This window comes from Oreochromis niloticus, linkage group LG3 (assembly GCF_001858045.2).
Source record: "Oreochromis niloticus isolate F11D_XX linkage group LG3, O_niloticus_UMD_NMBU, whole genome shotgun sequence".
Taxonomy (NCBI): Eukaryota; Metazoa; Chordata; class Actinopteri; order Cichliformes; family Cichlidae; genus Oreochromis; species Oreochromis niloticus.
In genome coordinates, this window is record NC_031967.2 from 59,442,375 (window position 1) to 59,463,954 (window position 21,580).

General features: G+C 39.6%; 1 protein-coding gene across 1 annotated transcript; it reads left to right on the forward strand.

The window, feature by feature from the left end:
* Positions 1 to 7,966: 7,966 nt before the first annotated feature.
* On the forward strand, positions 7,967 to 21,473 carry LOC112845993 (uncharacterized). Its single transcript, XM_025905177.1, has 4 exons — positions 7,967 to 8,301; positions 19,852 to 20,202; positions 20,441 to 20,553; positions 21,447 to 21,473. The coding sequence occupies exons 1-4, from the start codon at positions 8,139 to 8,141 to the stop codon at positions 21,471 to 21,473; spliced, it is 654 nt and encodes a 217-aa protein (XP_025760962.1). The 5' UTR covers positions 7,967 to 8,138.
* Positions 21,474 to 21,580: the final 107 nt, after the last annotated feature.

Here is a 21,580-nt window from a genome sequence, read left to right on the forward strand (position 1 = left end):
ACATTTGATTTACTCTCAGCGGAATTGACCGGAGAAGGCATCAGTTCATGCACTGCACTGGCCTGCACCACGATTAGTATAAGGTAAGAATGAATGATTTTTTTTCCCTACTCGTTATTTCCATGTTTGCATTTGAATAACAGTAAAAAACTCGTTAATGTTGTACATTAACGAGTTTTTTTTTTACTGTTATTTACGTTGCTCCCACAAAATGTGGGAGCCCGAAATTGTGTCTACTTCTTGCAATCCGGCAACAAATAAATTGCACTGCGAACAAAGTATATCAACAAAGAAAACATTTTTGTTTCATAAATTCTTCGTTATATTCCCTTACAAAGCTAGCTTTAACGCTTCGAGGTTTCCTTTGTTCTTGCCGTCGCCTCAGCGCTTGACCCAGACTTTCGCTCTGTAGTTGCTTAGTACTACAAAAAAATTCTAAATCTGTGATATATGATTGATAAACGTAAAGTTAACTGTATAAACGTGTTCAATGACTTTGTTACTTTTGATGATTGGAGAGCACTCGCTTCAATTCGCACACGAAAACTTTAGACTCAGTTTGAATGCTCACGCGGCATGCCCACGTGACTGTACGTTGCACGGTCACCTAACTTTACGTTGCACGCGTACATGACTTTCCGTTTGTGCCTCGGTGTGTTCACACCGAACGCGATAGAGGCGGCCAGAGCGTCAGGTTTACATGTAAAGTCAATGGAAAAGCGCGATGACACGCGATTGCGCGTCCGGCGAAAATTCGGAAGCAGATTTGCGTCGCGAAAACGCCAAAACGCGTGAAACGCGCGTCAGTGTGCCGCGTCTGGCGCGTTTGACTCGCGAAAAAAACCACGCGCGTCAGTTTTTGTGTTGCATTTTGTGCATACGCGCGTTTCGCGTTCACCGCTCGAGTTGGAAAAATTTGAACTCCAGCGTCAAGTCGCGCCGCGTCAACCAATCAGGAGCCTGGTGACGTGGCTGTAACCAGGTCAAAGGGGCAGATCCAGCCAAAGCCCTTCATTCTTCAATGGAGGGAAGGCTAATCAACGCTGTAGCAAACAACCCGGAGCTGTACGACACCAGCTGCTTTGTGTACCGAGACAGGAATATAAAGGACCGAGCTTGGAGGAAGAAATGTGAAGAGATCGGGCAACCTGGTAAGTTCATTCATTTCTCTTTTTACATTTTTCACTGACCCGAGGAGGCCGCACAAAAGCTAGCAAGCCACCGCTATTTTCCCACTGATGTACAAATACCGTTCTGCTTTTATGCATGTTGTCATATAGGAATATATTTTGTTTATTAATAAACAGCACACAGTGGTCCCGCTCATCCGTCACTGCCTCGCTTTTTCGCTGATTTTTTTTTTTTTTGCACAGTACAGCATTGCATTCTGCAGCCTGATTGACAAATCTCCTCCGTGCTGTGTCTCCTGCGCTTGTCAAATTTATCATGTTTTGTTTTTATAACCATCACATCCAATAGATAAAACAGCACAAAAACACCCATAACTATGACCCTCATTCGGAAATAGACACCTGCACCGCGAGGGAAAAAGGCGCACGAAAGTGGCAGGCAGATGAAGACAAAACACGGCATAATACTTTTACGTTTTGCAATCTACAAAGGTTTGCACTTTGAGAATCAACTTGTGAGAACTGTGACTAATGTTCATGTGTGTGGGGAAAAAAGTGTATAAAGTGCGTGGCGAGGGGCTAGTTATTCTGACAACCCCTGCTGCAATAAATGAGGGACCACTGTATATACTTTCTCTATGATTATTGTTTTCAACCTGTTAACATTTAATATTGTCTTCATAGAACCAGCTGATTCTGCAGCAGAGCATCCCCTGTTGCATCTCTTTGCTCCCCAGTCCCTGAGCTCCTGCTGCTGCACCCACAGGTATGCAATTGTAGCATCAGATGTACAGCAGCACTGATAGCTTTTTACTCGGTGGGATTCCCTTGTGATCACCTTTACTAAATATCTACAACTAATCTGATTATATCCTGTTGTTGTTGTTTTTTCAATGTTGAAATGAAAATCTAGTAGCAGCCTTCTCATTTCTTTGTGTTTTGTGCTGTTTTACAGGCCCAGAGAGGAGGACAGCTCCGAGGCAGATGAGGGACGGGTCCCAGGACGGTCCATCGGCAGTGGAGCTGGCCATCCTGGTGTTCCTGAAGAGGCCACACCAGTCTCCAATGGAGCATTTCCTCCTCAGCCTTGTTTCTGCTCTGGAGAGCAGCTGGGTCCTTTTTATTCCTGTCTCTCTGTAAATACTTATATTTTATATATTTATGTTTAATGTTTTTCTGTTTGAGAATTTTAATATTATTTCAAATAAATTTTTATAATGACTAATGTCTCAGTTCTACTACACAGCAAATGTTGGCACACGACTTGACACATGTAGAATTTATTTCATATTATACTAATGACAGAATATACTAATACAGTGGGATGCAAAAGTTTGGGCAACCTGGTTAATAGCCATTATTTTCCTGTATAAATCGTTAGTTGTTACAATAAAAAATGTCAGTTAAATATATCATACAGGAGACACACACAGTGATATTTGAGAAGTGAAAAGAAGTTTACTGGATTTACAAAAAGTGTGCAATAATTGTTTAAACAAAATCAAGCAGGTGCATAAATTTGGGCACCACAAAAAAAGAAATGGAATAAATATTTCGTGTATATCAATGTGTGTGTCTCCTATATGATATATGGGGGGCCTTTGTCTGGACGTGTTTCCCATCCAGAGCTCCACAGCAGAGAGGGAAGTTCCAGCGCTCCTGGAATCCCTCTGTGATGGACTGCCAGTCTCCAGGTGAAGGCACAGCCATGAAGTCGTCCACTAGACAGTCCCAGATGGCCGTCGCTACCTGGGGGGTGATCTGGCACACTGTGGACACACTGACTCTGAAACTGAACGCGATGGTCCTGAAGGAGTCCCCGGTGGCAAGGAACCTGGACAAAATTGTTCAAAATTAGTATTATGTGTACTGCAGTTACAAAATACATTATTCAAATTCCAAAATACTTTTGTGATGTCAGATTTAAATTACAAAACATAAATCTTACATAAAACATTATGTAATTATAAGGATAATTACATAACATATATTAGATATAATATAAAACAGTCAGCTGTGTTTTGTTTTAACTTTAACATATCATAATTTGATTGGTAGCAACTTTTACCCCTACAGTGAGCCAATGACTTATAATTCCTCAACATGTCAATCAGGTAGGAATGAAGTAAGACATTAATAGAAATAAAGAGTTGTATGTTGACATGTAGCCCTTTCCTTGCTTAAATCATTGTTAATATTTTTGAAAAATTAACCTGTGATAAGACAGCATATCAAGATAGAATATGCTAGATAGAACCATATAACTAAAGATGAACCAAACTGTTCACAATTTTATCTAGCTCTCAGTTTAAAGAAAGGCTGCTGACCCCTGTTATAGAGTCTGACAGCTGCGAGGATTATATAGAAATATTCAACTATACCAGAATTAAACCAGGTCTAAATAAAAAAAAAAAAAAAAAAAAAAAAAGGAGTATCACTACAAAGATTACCAACAGTGGTCCTCATACCACAGTTTGATATCAGCAAACACTGAGAGCATACACTGATATGACACCACAGCCATGCTATCATTGCTAACACTGATAACAGCATAAATTGAATTAAATCGGGACTTGATGAGAACTGTCGAGTATCACTAGAAATATTATAAACAGTCGTCTCCATACCACAGTTTGCTATCAGTAAATACCGACGGCATTCACTGTTAGCATACCACAGCCATGTTAGCAGTGTATAAACGACAGTTTAGCATATATTAGCACAGGTATCAATAAAGGACTACTGTATTAAAGACTTTTACTAACCTCAGGCAGATGGACAGGCGCTCTGCAGGTGGGATTGAGCGCCTGTAGTTGGTGTCTAGGCGGGCGATTCTGGGACCGACGCGGGACAGCAGGTCCTCAAACTGGGCGAGTGAAAGACGGTGATATCGCTGAAATCGGCCGTCATCCAGGCGCAGCTCCTCGAGCAAGTGGTGAAACTCACCAAACTGCTCACGCCTCTGGAGGACCTGATGGACCCAGGTACGGCGAGGACGTCCAACGCCGCTGCTCTGCTCTCCACAGTAAATAGAGGAGGGAGACTCTCTCTTCAAACGCTAGCTCGACAGCTGCCATCTAGCAAAGATACTGTCTGGCACAACTTCCTCCCACATTTCCGGTTCACGCGCGTCAAAATATGCAATTTTGACGCGCGATGGATTTTTCTTGGACACGCGTTGAGGTGCGAATGTGCACGCGTCAAATTAGGGGCGTTTGGGGCGTTTTCGCTCGCGCCTATCGCGTTAAAACCTTTTTATTTGCAAACATATCTTTGATTGTTAAGAATTTATAATCTTGTCTTTTGTACATATCTGTGGTGCTTGCATACTGCAATATCACCACATAATATAGTCCAAAAACTGGAAGTTTGTAAACTTTTTAAAAATGCAAAGCCGTGTACACTTGTGCACTTCAAAAATTCATTGTATACTGTACCTTCTTGCACGTCTCTGTTTCCTGTGTGTGTTGTTAGAAATCAAACTAACTTTAGGAAACAATATGCCAAAAGCATATTTACAATTACTTAAGACCGTTTTTAATTTCTTTTTCTTTAGACCAAATCCCCTGTACACATATACGGACTCAGAGGATGAGCAACCTACAAAAAAATGGTTTCCCCAGGCCCTTCGAGTGAAAATACCAGGTAATAAAATACTGTCTAGTGTCTGTGTACATATCTGTGTCTGACACGAGGAAACTTTTTTGACAAGTTGTCTGTATTCTTAAATACTTAAAAAATTATCTTTTTCTAAACAGCCCTCATCACTCCGCAGTCTGCCCCCCAGCCCACTGATAGCAACCATCATAATGCCCCACCCAGCTTCCGGCACCTTTCCCCACTCTGGCACAAACCGACACAGCTTTGCGATCTCGCCAGCATGCAGAGTCTGATGTCTTCCCTATAGATGGTATGCTTTTAAAAAAGCTTTAAAGCTGCATCACAATGTCATTGTACTCTTATCTAAAAAAAAAAAAACCAATTTATACTCCTGAATGTCATCTTGTTGTGATTTTTTTTTTTTTTTTTTTTTTCTGTAGATTCCAGAGACTCTGTGAGGCCACTATTACAAGGCAAGTTTGAAAATCTTGGAATTTCACAGTTTACATGGTATAACAAATATATGTGACAGGCAAAAACTAGTAAACACTTTTAGCAGTTACAAGAACTAACACATGAATATCCAACAAAAGGGAATAGAAATACATTGTACTGCCAATACTTTGGTTTATTCTTTGTATGACTTGAAAATCAGGCTTTAGGGAAAACTAAATGACATGTTTCTATCATCAATTACATGAAGTAAACACACAAGCACTTGCATACACATTTAAGACATGAGACACGCTAATTCCATCTCATAAAATGTGTCTATAGGTGAGACGCTTTGCGTTGATTGGTGCTGCTGGACCACACTGGAGGTGCGAGTCCGCCGTGTAATGGTTTATGCCATTACAAAGGAGCTGGCCTCTGTACTCAACTGGGCAGGGGAAAACAAACCAAGGACCAGACAAAGCAAAAAAGGGCATTTAAAGAGACAGCGCTGTGCAGATGCATATTTGGTAAGTTTTAACATTTATTGTAGTTTTATGAACCTAAAGTGAACAATAAAGGGATCAATTGATGTGCTGGGTGCGTTTCACATTTCCTATGTCTGGTTTTTGCTATATTACTTTGTCTTTCTTAATAGCAAGACTTTCATGTCCGGTTAATCTGGAGATGGAGTCTTTGGTCTTCGGCTTGTTTTGTCCTCGGGTTGTACACTTTGTACAGCCCGAGGACCCCATGTTTTCTTTTTTTTAAAGGATACACGGCACACCATGCTAAGACATATCACATTTTCAGCTTATAGCTCTTTGGGAATCAAATGCGGCAGTTTGCTGATTTCCGCCTGGTGACTTTCATGTTTATCAGCCTAGGAGTTTACATACTTTCTCCCTGCTGAAGACAATTAACAAGAGCTTATTCATGTGCTCTAATTCCCTTTTTTTTGTCTTTGTTTTTTTGTGTGTGTGTCTATTTTTGTCCTAGATGGCCTGGCGCAGCAGGTAGGGGCGAACTCTGTCTGAGTTGGTCTTTGCTCAAGCAGTCCAGAAATGGCTCAGATATGCTCCAGATCGTACGGGTGGCGCGCAGGACGCACATCGTCCATCCCCATCCCGGAGTAAATAATAAAAAGTGATATGAAACATAGAAATGTAAATAGGAAACTTTGTCTTTTAATAAAGTATTTTGCAAATGATACATGTCTATTGACCTTTTTTGTTTTTTTGTTTTTTTTCAATAAAAAGCAACTGTGCGAAAGAGGTGGAAAATCAATACCATAGCTCAACAGTGTTTCAATATCAGAATCTGACATTGTTTCAATGTCAACAGTGTTAGAAAATATAACGTAGAATCAATGTCAGGTTTCAACATTGATTCAACATCAAAACCTGACGTTGTTTCAACGTTAAAAATGGGTGCAAGAGTGATGTTGGGTCAACGTCACACTTCAACGTTGCTTCAATGATGTCGCCTGATATTGACTCAACATTGTTTCAATGTTTCCTTGCTATCTGGGATTCATTAGTGCCCTCACTGACACACAAAACAAAACAACTACACAACAGAACAACTACACAAGACAACACAACACACTAAGTATACACTCCACACTAAACGTCACAAATCTCCCACATCTAAACTCTCTCTCTCGCTCGCTCTGTCTCGCTGCCGTTACCGTCACTCCCAAAACTTTTCCCTCTTCCTAAACAACCAAATTCCATAATGTTGACTTTTTTTTTTAATTGGTCGACATGGTACATTTTTCCACCGATAGGAAAGAGGTGGCTTTTTTTTTCTTTCTTTACTGTTTTCGCGCTGTCCTTAGAAAACGCTTAAAACACACAGACAAAAACGTGACGACAGTATTTAGAGAAAAGCATGGCTTATATATATTATCATAACTCTGGATTTACTGGCCTGTAATTAAAATTTAAAAACTTTGAAGTCCGAACTTTCAATGTGGGCTGAAACAGAGACTCAGCGTGGCTGCAGCTTGTTGCTATGTCAGCTTAAAATAGTCATGTGATTTGGAGGTGCAGCGTGTCCGTGGACCACAGAGGGTTAATAACACTCACCTTCCTTCCATTTCCAGAGTGTAACATCCAACCACCTGTGTAAAATCCGAAATTCCCGTGGTGTTGTTCAAAATGTGCTCTGGCACAATCATAAGCATCGCTTGATACTGAAAACAGGAAAAAGCCGGTCCTGCTATGGGCTGAACCATTTGTTAATGTTGGAGGGGGGGAACACTATCCAATATATTCAGTTTTAGCATTTATATTCAGTGTTGACTGTAACTACGCTCAAACTGTTAATGCTATCTTATTTTAATAAACAACACTGTCATATGCAAAACTGGGGTGGCAAAGGATCATTTTAGGGTGGCACTTGCCACCCCATGCCACCCTTCTAGATCCGCCCCTGCTTCGGGTCTCTCCTCTTGCCTCCCTTTTCCTTCATCCACCTGCTGGCTTCCACCACTTGCTAATGTTATTGAATCTGTGGAAGCTCCGCGATATCCACCACACGAAGTAACGAGTAACGAGCCTATCTAAATCCCAGTAACGAGTAACGCGTTCCTGGTTTTGGCATAATAACTAGTTACCGTGCTCGTTACCACAATAATAACGTAGTTACTGTAACGCGTTACTTAATAACGCGTTAGTCCCAACACTGGATATAACTGACAATATAATTGATGCCAGACAAAATACTTTACAACTCCACATGCTGTTGATGTTGTTAACTTTTCATTTTGTTTCCTCTCTTTCAGACGTAAACATCACAGCCGGACAGAACGTTATTCTGCTATGTCAAGCTCCAAACTACAATATCATAGTTGCAGATTGGAGCAGAGCTGACCTGGGATCAGAATATGTTCTTTTGTACCGGGATGGACATTTTGATCCAGATTACCAACATCTATCTTTTAAGGGTCGAGTGGATCTGCAGGACAGACAGATGAAGGATGGAGACGTGTCTCTGATTCTGAAGAATGTGACGATTAATGACACTGGAACATACGAGTGTCGTGTCATCACGAGAGGAACAAACCGTGGGAAAAGAGCTGTTTTGAAAAATAACCCCATCAGCATCATCACCCTGAGTGTTGTTGATCCTCCAGGTGAGTGAGTAGAGTTGAGTGTGTGTGTGATCAGAGGTGAAGCTGCTTCCTGGTTGTTGATGTTTGTTTCTAAAGATGTTGTTGATGAGACTTTGTAGAAAGCAGCTGGTCTGAGTGATGTGATCAGAGTGCAGTAGATAATGTCTGACAGCAGTTTGAAGAGGAAATGGATTCTGTTCTGTTCTTCACTCATCACCTACCTGACAGCTGACACCTCACACCTGTTTCTCACCTGCAGGTCAGACAGGAGGAGACACAGAGGATGGAGGGAAGGAGGATGGAAGGAAAGAGGATGGAGGACATGGAGAGGATGCATCTGTTGGATTGAAGCTTGGTCTGCCACTTTCTGCTGTGCTTGCTGTTGCTGCTGTTTTCCTTTTTTATCTACAGAAGTTATAAACAACAGAGTCGAGATTCACATCGTCCTCCTTCTGAACCGCAGTGCCTGAGATCTTTCTACGGCTGAAGTCTGAATCTCCTGTTGTTGAACACAGAGACAGAAATCAAGTAAAAACAGACAGCGGTCACCAACACTCCACAAGGATCCCCGATTTCAAGGACCCTTGAAAAAAAAGCTTATTTTTTTCTGTGGTTACAAACGAGCCAATGGCATCATCCTGTGATCAACATTAAAGCAGCAGCAGCATTACTGACATGTCTCAGTGTTCCTGAGAATTCAGCTTTAAATATGACCAAAACAAACTCTGCTGGCTGTCATACTACATCAGTTTCATCAGCACTGAGAGAGAGCAGCAGAAGAACAGTCGGAGGCTGTTAGATCGGTATTTGATTTTTGTTCATAAAAACTGAGCAAACAGAAAGATGCCCTAAAGAGGAGAGTATTGGCCTTTTTATGGCCGTTATCATGGGGTATTGCTGAGGAGAAAGGAGGAGGAGCTGTTGGTTGTAGTTTTTTACCGATAGTCACTTGGATGAGTGACGAAACGTTTTTCCCAATGAAAACGTCCAGATGAACAGAATCTTGTTTCATTTCTATAAAATGATCTTGTTCTCCACAATTTACTGTTTGTGTTTGTTAGTGAGAAACGAATATCAACAACAATATGAATAACGAGAGCATCCATCTGTTTAATATAATTATAAAAAATGTAAACCTTTAACGCCTAATATCGTAAAACACAGCAGACAGATGTTGCAGTTTAGTATTTTAAATAGTTTACTAAGTTTCTATACAGCTCAGCTGTCTCTTGTTTGGGAACTTTATTGAGTTATGATATTATTTCTTTTAGTATTATTTTTGAGTGGAGTTCTTTTTAGCTGACCTTTTTTATGGGCCCACTTATTTCTTAAAATAGCTTATTTTTGTGACTGTGTATTTTGACATTATTTTCGTCATTTTGGGGTATTGCAAAAGCCACATTTTAAAAATTACACCTGTACCTGTGCATCCTTGGCTGCCTGGTCCCTGATAAGAGAGGGAGAGGAAACAAAATCCCATTTCTCATCAATGTTTCACTCTTTTTGGTTGATTTTTGAAGAATAGCATCAATGACTGATTCACTGATGTTTTACTTAACATGCTATTTGTTTTATGTATATCATTTCTGTAGCATATTAACAATAAATATTGTTTCACCTGTTTAAATGTTAAGTACAATGCAAGAGTCTTTGAATCAAATCACATCCTAGTAGCTAACAGAATGTAGTCCTGACCTAATTCTACATCCTTTCCTGTTAAAAACGTTGTTTGTAACGTCTAATTAAAAAAAAAAATCTAATCTTTCTCTGGTTTGTATGGTTTCCAGTGTGGCATCTTCTTCAGCGCAGAATGGTGCTGTATTTTCAATAACTACACTGTTAGTAAAATGTTTTGAATTATTTATTTGATGTAATAACAAATATTTTAATGTTCAGTAAAATGAGACTGAGTAGAAGAGGGATTTACGTTTGACCTTGCTGTGGTGCAATCCATAAATTAATCCATTAATACACCTTCATACACAGAGCAAACTGCTGCTTAGATTAATTAGCATTTTTATCCATAATATTACTCTGAGCAGGACTATAACATATTGTGGGTTGACAAACTCTGCTGGTGTGAAAGACAGGATGAGAATGCAAATAAACAGTCATCAGTGACTCATAACAATAAAGTCATGGGCCGGACTCTAATTTCCTCAGTTCAAAAGAAATGATTTTATACACGTCAAAACTGAAATTATATCAATAGAAGAATATGTATAAATATCTGTCAGTTTAAAGATTGATTTTTCTTTCATTTATTTACTAAAACTGCTGGTATGCAGTAACTGAAGCGTAGGCCGTGCTGTGTGCTCAGCTACTAACCACATACCCCTGCTCTTGCCTCTTTACACTGGTTGCCTGTCCATTTTAGAATTCATAAGAAAATTTTATTGTTTGCTTTCAAAGTTTTAAATGGCCTGGCTCCTACTTACCTGTCAGACCTTCTATACCTATGCAATTACACACCAAAGGTCTCTCAGGTCAGCTGACCAGTCACTCCTTGCTGTCCCCGTTTTGCGACTGAAACACCGAGGGGGTCAAGCTTTTGCTGTTGTGGCCCCCAAATTATGTAATAAGTTGCCCCTCCATATTAGGCTGGCCCCAACACTTGAAACTTTCAAATCACTTTTAAAAACACATCTTTTCTCCATGGTGTTTTAGGAGTAGTATCAGAGTCAGCTTATAGTCAGTTATAGTCAGCTTTTGGTCGCTCTTAATCTTCTTTACTTTATTCATTTTATTTACTGTATATTTATTATCTATTTTAATCATTTTTAATGATTCATTTCTATCTTTTTTCATGTATTTATTTTATTATTTAAGTAAACTTTAATTTAAGTTTACTTTGACTTCAGCAGCGAGCAGGCGCACCGAGGGCTCTCGCGCTCACTTTATAGAATTTCGAAAACCCATCGGTGCAAATTATAAGTCTGTATCATAACGTCTGGTGTTTTCGTGTTTGTTGGTTTGTTTTTATTTTGTTTTATTTTGCGAGTTGGTTCTCTGGCTGCTCCAGCCAGCCAGAGAATCCCCCGCTGCCCGCGGGGGCCTATCGCGTATAGGTGTAATGGAGAATCAGCCAATCAAATCGCAGCTTTTCAGCCAGTGTAAAAAATGATATATTTTTTTGCACTGAACCGTCTGAGCGCAGGTTCGAGTCCTGGTTGGGACAAAGGCTGTGTTACATTATCAAAAGATAAACACCATTTTTAATTTAGTTAATGTGGATAACATTTATTTTTAACTTTGCTTTTTCTTATTATTTGATTATTATTCTATTTATATTATAGTGTTACGGCCTGTGGAGTATTATGTACCTATACTGCGTAAAGGAATATCTTTTATTTATATTTATGTATTATTTACATTTTTTTTTTTATTGTACAATGCTTTGGTGCCACGGGATTTTAGCATTCCTCAATGTCTAACCGCTAACAGAAGGTATCTCAGGAAGTTGGAAGCAGGCGTTCACACGGGAAAAGTTCATCTTTTGTCTTCTCCACTGTAAGAGGAAGCAAGGGAGTGTGAACTTTTCTCTGGGGGAAGACCAAAGGTGTGGAAACAGCTGTGTACTGCCTTTTGGTTCTGTGGAAGGTGTTTAAACCCAAGGCTCTGTTGGGTTTATTTAATGGAAAACTTCCACAACAACTGTCACATAGTACATAAGTACATAACTCAAAATAAACTGTATCATCACAGTTTTGAGATGATACAGACCAGACACACTCTTCAGTTATGCAGACATCCAACTTTTAATACAAAGATTAAAGTTAAAACTATAATTCAGATACATTCTGATGGCATAGAAAATTAAGCTTATGCATAATTTCAATAAGAAAGATCTGTAATAAGTCATTTGTCTGCTTCCTGGTGGCTGCTAGTTTATATCTATTCATTTTCCAGCACAAACTCAGTACTGACATCATTACTTTATTCCACTCATGCTCTTGCCAGCCTCCACTCTGCATGCTTTAAATCTGTTGCTCTTCTGCTTCTGCCATTCTGCGTTTCAGATCCGCAGCCATGCAGCCCGCCTTCTCTCCTTTCTCCTCCTCACCGTGGTCACTCAGAACCCTGTCCCAGCCTCCATCCACCAGCATGTTGACTCTGGGGTGGGGCTTGTGCAAAATCCTGTCACTGCTGAGATTCCTTCTGCTATGATGGATCATTGGAGTCTAACTGCCTAACAGTTAAATTCATTTCTGTATCTCAATAAATCATGTTCGGTTTTTCCACATGATCTCTCCTTATTGAACTGCTTTTGTAGATAAGCGTCAAGCCAGAAAGCAACAGTACCTAAACCAAAAATATTATCATCAGAAGTGAGAAAGTGTCTGGAATATCTCCAGCTGTGCTGCATGTATTAAAGATAACTTCAGACACTGTCTGGTTGTCATGTCTGAAACAGGCTGTACGGTCACACAGATAAAAGACATCAGTCATGTTTCTAATGATATAAATCAAACAAAAGGATTATAAAGATAAAAGCTGTGAGACCCCCCTAGAGAACGGATGGCTTGTTATCATTACATGAAGTGATTTAGAAATAATATGTAAGCATTCAGGGCAGCACTCACAACTTTTTAAAACTGATTACCTGATGGTGAGCACACAGATATAAACATACATGTGAACTCTAAGAGGTTATAAAGAAGAGAGCTGTGCTTTTACAGAACACAATTTATTTACATTTTATATTTACAATCAGTTTTTATTTATATAAACAAAATAAACATTGCAAAACTAGAACAAAACTATCTTATTTACAATATAAACTGTTTCTCCCCTATTTCCTTTTTTCTTCCACCCATCTTTGTCTCTCTGCCTCATAGAAAGGAGACTCCTGAAACTCCTTCCAGGTCATCTCCTTGGCCATGCCCTTGTCCCTGTACAGAGAGTGCACTTTTGAAGGGCAGTAGATATATTTCCCTGCCACTCCAGGGAAACCCGTATGAACATGTGGGCTATTTGGTCCCTGTTTCAGGTCCATGTGGCAGAACCCGCAGAGGCGGCCTGTTTGTTGGGTTTCTGGCTTTTTCCTCTTTTTCTCCATCTTTTCCTCTGACCTCTTCCTGGTAGCATCCAGTTCCCTTTGGAAAAAGTCTGTCTGGGCAAATTCCTCAAAGGGCATTTTAGGGTTAGTGATTCCCTCAGCAGCATAAGTTTGATGCACCTTGTTGGAACAATAGAAATAGAGCACAGCCCTGTCTGGTAAAAATAGTGGACGGTGGATCCATCTGTCTCATATTGAGACTTGGGCTGTCCACAGGCAAGACAAGTCTTTGTCTGCCTTTTTTTACCCTCAGGCTGCTGCTGCTGTGGCTTTTCTAAGATGCCCTCCACAATCTTCTCTATTGAGACTTGTGTTAGTGCTGTAGACAGGGCAGGAGGAGGCGCGTTAAAGACGGCAGGCTCTATGGTGACTACAGGGACACTAGTTGTTTCACTGCCTTCAGAGTGCCACAGCTGCTGAATCTCCATTAGTTTTTCTGGGCTTATGTTCAAAGATGAATTGGTGTTGAGAAGTTTAGCCAAGCTTCAGGATGTCCTTCTTCCCATGGTACGTTTGCAGCAGATCATCTATTGCCTCTTTCATGGGTCGCACAAAAACCCGTCCACCTGTCTTTATAGGTCCAGTGCAGAGCACTCCTTGGTGAGGCCCGCTTCGGCAGAGGTAGAGCTTCAGAGATTTCTGGGAAACAATAGTAATAAGCTGTGTCCCAGCTGTGTCGGTGGAGTTTAATTAACTCGGCCGTCTGCTCCTTGCTATCTACAATATAACAGGACACTGGCGTAAATTCTCCACCATCTCACACTTCTGTTTATGTCTATGTGGGTGCGGGGTGACACAATGACCCATCTTTGTTTTGACTTTTTTCTGGTTGTAAACTGTGAAACTGTTGAGACCAGTTTTTACCCCCCCCAACTGTAAGGGCAAGAAATGCGTTATTGACAAAATCAAAAACTCGACACACCCTCCGCCACATAACCTTTTATTTACAATGATGTATTTTGTTAAAATGTTCAGATTTTTCAATATTTTATTCTCCTTAGTTGTTGTAAAATAATGTGTGCCCTAGTCTCCAATGAGACATTGTGCTGGAAGGATAGTTATTCCTCCGTTACACCACGAGAGAGCATCTTCTGAAATGAGCAGCTCTAGTGCGAGTAAACAGGCCACTCACCATAATGCAGTGTGCCTAACAAGAGCTGTGCGAGACTGTGTACAAACGTGTAATGGTGTACTATATCTATATGTTTGCAGAACATACAGTAAAGGTGAACTCACAAAGCTACACTGGTTTCTATTTCTTTTAATCTAAGTGTGCAACATAACCGTGACCCCCTAAATTGATGCGTATTCAAGAAAACAAACTTTAAAAAAGGATCTGTCTGACTCAAAGACACAAAATTTAAAAAAAAAAAATCAAACATAGAATTAAACACATAAACACAACATGGGCGGTGACTCATGGCATTAAAGTCCAAATTCCACAGCAGAAATAACAACTTAAAGTAACAGATCATTTTAGTTTTATAGACTAAATACTGTAGAAAATGTATTGAAGTGATTTAAAGAATTTCACAGATTCAGTGAGAAAACCAGCCAACAGGTGGCAGCACAGGTCCTATCTTGACACCTTATGATCACGGCCACTCTTCCACTGCTCTGCTCACCCTTCAAAGCTGACGAGATCCATGCTATAAACCAAAGACTTGTTTGTTCTTTTTCGTTCACCTCTAGATTCTTGATGTTCTCCTCTGTTGCTTCGGCATCACAAGGTGTGTGTGTTTGAGGGGGATGAGCATCCAAGATAAGTAAGCTGGAGCAGAGGGGACCTGGGTCGGGGTGTCAATCGCACAACCCACGACATGAGTTTATATGTCTGTTATTAATGGCCTGTCTGTTATGTGGAGCCGAATCTTCAGCCCGGCTGAGAATACATGCAGGCTGGCATGGGGGGTTATTTTGATGGGTACGCCATGTGGCCAATCACAGACTGACATCATGTGATCATGTGGAAGAAGAAAGGGGGCAAAATTTGCTGTGTACTACAATAAGCTGCTGGAAATAGTTTGTTCAGATAGAGACTTTGATACTAATACTGTAAAACCACACGTGATCATATCAACACGTCGCTCCGCGGTGAATTAGCCTGAGCTCATCCTTCTATACTCCACATTAGTGGTACTTTCCTGCTGTCAGTATTTTCCCACAGATGTAATTTATAACTGACATTGTTTAATAAAATATAATGACAGAGTCAGACATATGTTTTACAGTTCTAGCTCTGTCTGTTTAGATTTCTACATTATAATCATTATAATTCATCCGATATAAATTGTAAATTATATAAATTACAGATTAATCTTAACAGTAGGTCAAACTGTATAAAAGGTTGTGCCACAAAATACTCCCAACTTAATTATGACTTAATATATTGTAGTTGAGATATTATAGAATAAAAAACAGTTATTGGTTTTGCTTAATAGCAAACCTAGAAACTTTTACTTTAACAAACATCAATAAAAACCTGCTTGTTAACTGTGGTTAACCAGGTCAAAGAAAGGTCACGATAATTTAATCTGTTATTGCAAATTAGGGCGACATATTATCATTTTGCCATTGTGTGTGCTTTAATATATGAATTGGTGACATTTATAAATGCTACGAAGTTGCTGTTATTACCTTCAATGAATTTCTCTTTTTCCGTGAAAAATGCTGGATACTCGCCTTTTAGTTTATATGAAACCAAAGTCTTGTACTCTTCTGGTTCCATCCTCTTGTGGTGTTGTTTTTGTTTTGTTTTTTAATTGTAAATTAATTTTCTCGTTAGGTCAGGAGCACTCAGGTAAGACAAATTTTCAGTTCTTACACATAACGTGAACTAATTTGCATAATTGACGAGGAAAACCCACGTGACCTAAGATGTTGGAAAACTGTGTCAATGTGTCAATATAGGCCAACCAAATAGGCCTGTATTGAGATTATTTTGGTCATTGGGGCGTATTGCAAAAGCCACATTTTAAATCACCTGTAGCTGTGCATCCTTGGCTGCTGGGTCCCTGATAAGAGAGAAAACAAAATCCCATCTCACATTAATGTGTCATTCTTTTTTGTTGATTTTTGTAGAAAAGCATCGATGACTGGACATTCAAAGGTGTCAAATAAAGAAAACCCTTTTTTAAAATGCTGTTGGTTTTATGTTTCAATTTATGTAAGATAAAGAGAGAACCCCAACAATCAGCGACCCTCTCTGGGCAACCACTTTGGTGACAATGGGGAAGTGAAATCTCCCTTTTAACAGGAAGAAACCTCCTGCTCAAACAGGGTCTGTTGTCACCAGTTGAGGGGAGGAAGACCAAACAAAAGACATGCTGTGGCAAGATTAATAATAACCAATGATTCAATAAAGAGTGTGTAATAAAAGCATGAGTAATAAAAGCATGAGAAAGCAAGAAAGCGTTGGTTATTGTGGTTGCAGCTTCTAACACAGTGCTGCCTTCTACACTGAGTCATGAATCGGTCATTACAGACTTTTTACAGGATTTCAACACCTCAGTGAGCTAGAACATTTTTTTTTAAGTTTAAAGTTAAATCATTTGTACGTGCTTATAGCAGTTTTTTCCCCCCTTGAATTCCACCACCTAAAACAGGGTTAAAGTAACACAGTTTTACTCTTATGTAGTGTTAGTCTCAACCCATCCAGCCTCAATATGCTTACTTGACACCACTACTTGATATTAAGTCACGCTTAACAATTGCAGCTTGCTGCTATCAGTTCAAGCTGAAAATGGCTATATTTAAAGGAAAACATGACAACAATAATAACAATGATAAAACTAGAGATACTTCGCCTCGTGTGTTTTATACATATAAAAAACTTGCTTCCTTACCAAGTTCAATGCTTTAAGTCATGTTAATTTCAACAAATCTTTAATTTAAAAAAAAACCCCTGAACAGTCAGCTGTTCTTGCGGTTGCCTGTGCAGCACTAAAAAGCTACCTATAGTTCTCCGTTGTATTTAGGATATACTGAATGTATTTTAATCAGCCAAGGCGAGCTCGTGTAACAACTGGCTCCCATCACGAACATTGGCGGGAGATTAATGGAGAGGTAAGTTAAGTTTACACTGTTTGTCAGTGTCACGATTAGATTGATCTAATCGGGACACTGGTCATGACACCTGGTTAAAAAAACTGAACTGTAGACTGCCGGATGGCTTCCACACAGCCTACAATAGAAGCCAAGAACTGTCGTTCTAAAAAAAGAATCATCTCCCTTTTATCTGTAGCAATGTCTGGTTGTGCTCAATAAATGACTAAATGATCAGAGGCAAACAGGCGACCACAGGTCGTGTTTGCCACATATGCAGAATATTATTATGAACTTTTCTTTTTCTTCACACCCAGCCATAAATCTTCCTGTCAGCTGGAGATCTTTATGTAAAAGCTCTTGAGGTTTCAGGACTGTGACGTGCAACTGTTACAAATAAACTAACTATGAATGTGCACTGAGTGGAATTCACAAGATAATAATTCACAAAATCAAAAATTTTCTGAGACATTGGTTACTTCCTCTTTGTCCCCTCTTACATAGTATTGTTTCTGTTGTTCTGATAAGAACAGGTGGGTGTGTTCTGTAGTCAGTTTCGCGTGGATGGAGGGGGATCATCCACTCTACCCTTTTTATGTGAGTACCTAGAGAGCTGGTAGCTTAAATGACTTGGATGTTAACAGAGAGCGTCTGTCCTGATAGCCGGTGTCTTTGGACCTTGGATTTATATTTCCCATCTACACATAGACAGCCCGACTATGTTGCAGTTGTGTTGTAGTACAGTCCTCTGCATGCTGCTGCTGGTCTGTGTTCTGGTCAATGCCCATGAAGAAGGTAAGCTGTGAAGCTGCACGCGTGTTGTAATGTATGGAGTAGTTTGGAATGTATGGAGCTTAGTTTCTCTAAGGGATGGTCATGTGTCATATGTGCTTAGATTTGAGTGATATAGGAACAAATTCCAGATGTTATAGTTTCAGATTTCATATCCATTAAAAGTGTAGTGGAAAGAACTGTAAACGGCATTAAACTGACTTTGAGACCAGGCATAAAGACAATATGGCCACAAATCTGTCTTCTTTCAGTGCAGCACTGACAGAGCACAAACCAAACACTGTATCACAACATCTTCACTGTTGTTGTAAGTGCAAGCACTCAGCGTCCTGTGACGTTAACTTCTGTGAATCTGACAAGAAGAAGCACTTCTTAAAACAAAAAAAATATCTTACTCAGTTGCACATTTCTTTCAATCCGAGTGTGCTAGTTTTAACAAATGTACAGTATTTTTTCTCTTACGTTGTAAATTTGCCCTGTACAGTCCCTTATTTCTTGTCTTTTTATTTTAAATTCATTGCTTTTGTGTAAATCTGCCTGCTGGAACCCCTGAATTTCTCTAGTAAGGGTTCATAAAGGATATTTAACACTAAAGGACAAACACTGATCTTTTTGATGTTACAAGTAAAAAATGATCCCAGACCTGAAAAAATGTTCATTTTAGTGGAATGCACATTCCTCCGGTCAGCATGTAAATGGAAATAAGTTGAAAGCTGCATTTTCTAAGAAACACACTTCCCCCAGAATGACACAATGCAACTGTATAGGTCATGTGATACGTGTTTCCCTCTATGTGCTTGACACACAAACGCAATTTCTGCACTGACACATCGATTGCAGCTCTCTCACTCTAGATCGTCTGTTAGGTCATCCTGTAAATTCCTAATATAAAAGCTCTCTGTGACCGCAGAATGACAGAATTGGCCGCGTCTCAACACTTTCAAACACACTTTTATTTACAAACCCACAAAGCAATCTCACAGCCTGTGGAAAATAAACTATTTTAATTTCATACTGATCCTTTTATGATGTGTAAATGTTTGAATCAGTGTTCTGGTTAAAAGGCATGTAAGCTTTTGTGATCTGTATCCGTACCTATAAGATAAAAGATAAGGCTTTTTTTGTTTTTTTGTGACAAAACAATGCTGCATCACCTCTGAGCACACACTTACCCGTGTTTACTTGTGATGAATGGAGTGGATGATTGCACAAGATGTGTGTATTGAGTTGATAAATGGCATCTAAGAGAAAGAGTCCACTTTTTATGTCACAGAAACGCATTAACACCAACAGCAATGTTTGTTTAGTGACACTGACCTGCATTTACATTACATTTTTTTGTTTTTTTTTTAAATTTGATCCAACCTTACAGCTCACTAACAGACCTGGGCTGCTGTTGTGGAACAAACACACATTTCACCAGTTAAAGTGCAAACCTGGACTCAAAAATATATTATGCTTTCTTATCCAAATGCAAAAGAAAAAGTCAGTTTTACACTTAAATTGGGGAAGGATTTTTTCCCCATGAAAAATAAATCTAAATCTCACTGTGTTGAATTTCAGCATCCTGTGTGAGCTGTACTGCCTGTGGCTCTGCAGGAATCAATGGTTTTTGCTCCAGAAGTGAGCGATGCTGTCGATGTCGTTAACTTTCCATTTTGTTTCCTCTCTTTCAGACATAAACACCACAGCTGGACAGAACGTTATTCTGACATGTCGAGCTCCAAACTACAATATCATAGTTGCAGATTGGAGCAGAGCTGACCTGGGATCAGAATATGTCCTTTTGTACCGGGATGGATGTTTTGATCCAGAAAACCAGCATCCATCTTTTAAGAACCGGGTGGATCTGCAGGACAGACAGATGAAGGATGGAGACGTGTCTTTGATTCTGAAGAATGTGATGATTAATGACACTGGAACATACGAGTGTCGTGTCATACACAGAAGAAAACACCGTGGAAAAAGAGCTGTTTTGAAAAATAACCCCATCAGCATCATCCACCTGAGTGTTGTTGATCCTCCAGGTGAGTGAGTAGAGTTGAGTGTGTGTGTGATCAGAGGTGAAGCTGCTTCCTGGTTGTTGATGTTTGTTTCTAAAGATGTTGTTGATGAGACTTTGTAGAAAGCAGCTGGTCTGAGTGATGTGATCAGAGTGCAGTAGGTAATGTCTGACAGCAGTTTGAAGAGGAAATGGATTCTGTTCTGTTCTTCACTCATCACCTACCTGACAGCTGACACCTCACACCTGTTTCTCACCTGCAGGTCAGACAGGAGGAGACACAGAGGATGGAGGGAAGGAGGATGGAAGGAAAGAGGATGGAGGACATGGAGAGGATGCATCTGTTGGATTGAAACTTGGCCTGTTACTTTCTGCTGTTGTTGCTGTTTTGTTTTGTTTTTTTATCTACAGAAGTTATAAACAACAGAGTCGAGATTCACATCGTCCTTCTTCTGTACCACTGTGTCTGAGATCTTTCTACGGCCAAAGTCTGAATCTCCTGTTTCTGAACACAGAGACAGAAATCAAGTAAAAACAGACAACAAACTCTACTGGCTGTCATACACGACATCCGTTTCATCAGCACTGAGAGAGCAGCAGCAGAACATTTGGAGGCTGTTAAATCTGTATTTGAGTTTTGTTTTTAAAAACTGAGCAAACAGAAACAGGGCTTAAAGTTATCGTGGGGTATTATTGAGGAGAAAGGGGTGTGCTGCCACCTGTTGGTTGTAGTTTTTTTTACCGTTTTTGCAGTTTAGTATTGACTGTTATTTACTGTATATTTTATTATCTATTTTAATCATTTTACTGATTCATTTTTATCTTTATTTTAATATTTATTATTTATTATTATTTATTATTTATTTATTATTATTCTTTGTCATTTTAATGGGTTTTAACTTCTATCACAGTTTTTTACTGGAAAGTACTTTTGACAACCATGTTGTTTTTAAGGTGCTCTATAAATAAAGTTGGATGGATTGGATAAGAAAGAATGAGAGATTATCAGAGGCTATGCCTTTTCTATGGTTATTCCACACCGGTGGAATTACCTGGGTCTCAGTCACACGACCCATGTCACCTCTACTTAAGGCCGCATAATGACGTGAAGAAAGACTTTTTAAAATTTATTCCAAAATGATTTAATATGAAGGCAGAGTGTCACAGGTATCGACCTAAAGCATGTGGCCTCATGGGCAGTGTAGTCCGTGCTGCAGGGAGAATGTACTGCCATACTTCCCTTGTAACAGAACTGATACTGCTGCACAGGAACACAGGAAACTAGATGGTGGCTAATGTTTCCTGTGTTTTTACCTAAACTGTTTTGAGTCACATTTGAGTGAAATGTGTTTGGAAAAAAAAAAAAAAATCGGAATTGAGCATTAAGACCTGCAGAGTGACCG

Bases quoted from the DNA above. Each gene is read 5' to 3' on its own strand.
- LOC112845993 (XM_025905177.1), top strand. From the start codon at position 8,139: ATGAAGGATGGAGACGTGTCTCTGATTCTGAAGAATGTGACGATTAAT. The intron at 8,302-19,851 runs GTGAGTGAGTAG...CCTCTCTTTCAG, and splicing joins GAGTGTTGTTGATCCTCCAG to ACATAAACACCACAGCTGGA. The intron at 20,203-20,440 runs GTGAGTGAGTAG...TCTCACCTGCAG, and splicing joins GAGTGTTGTTGATCCTCCAG to GTCAGACAGGAGGAGACACA.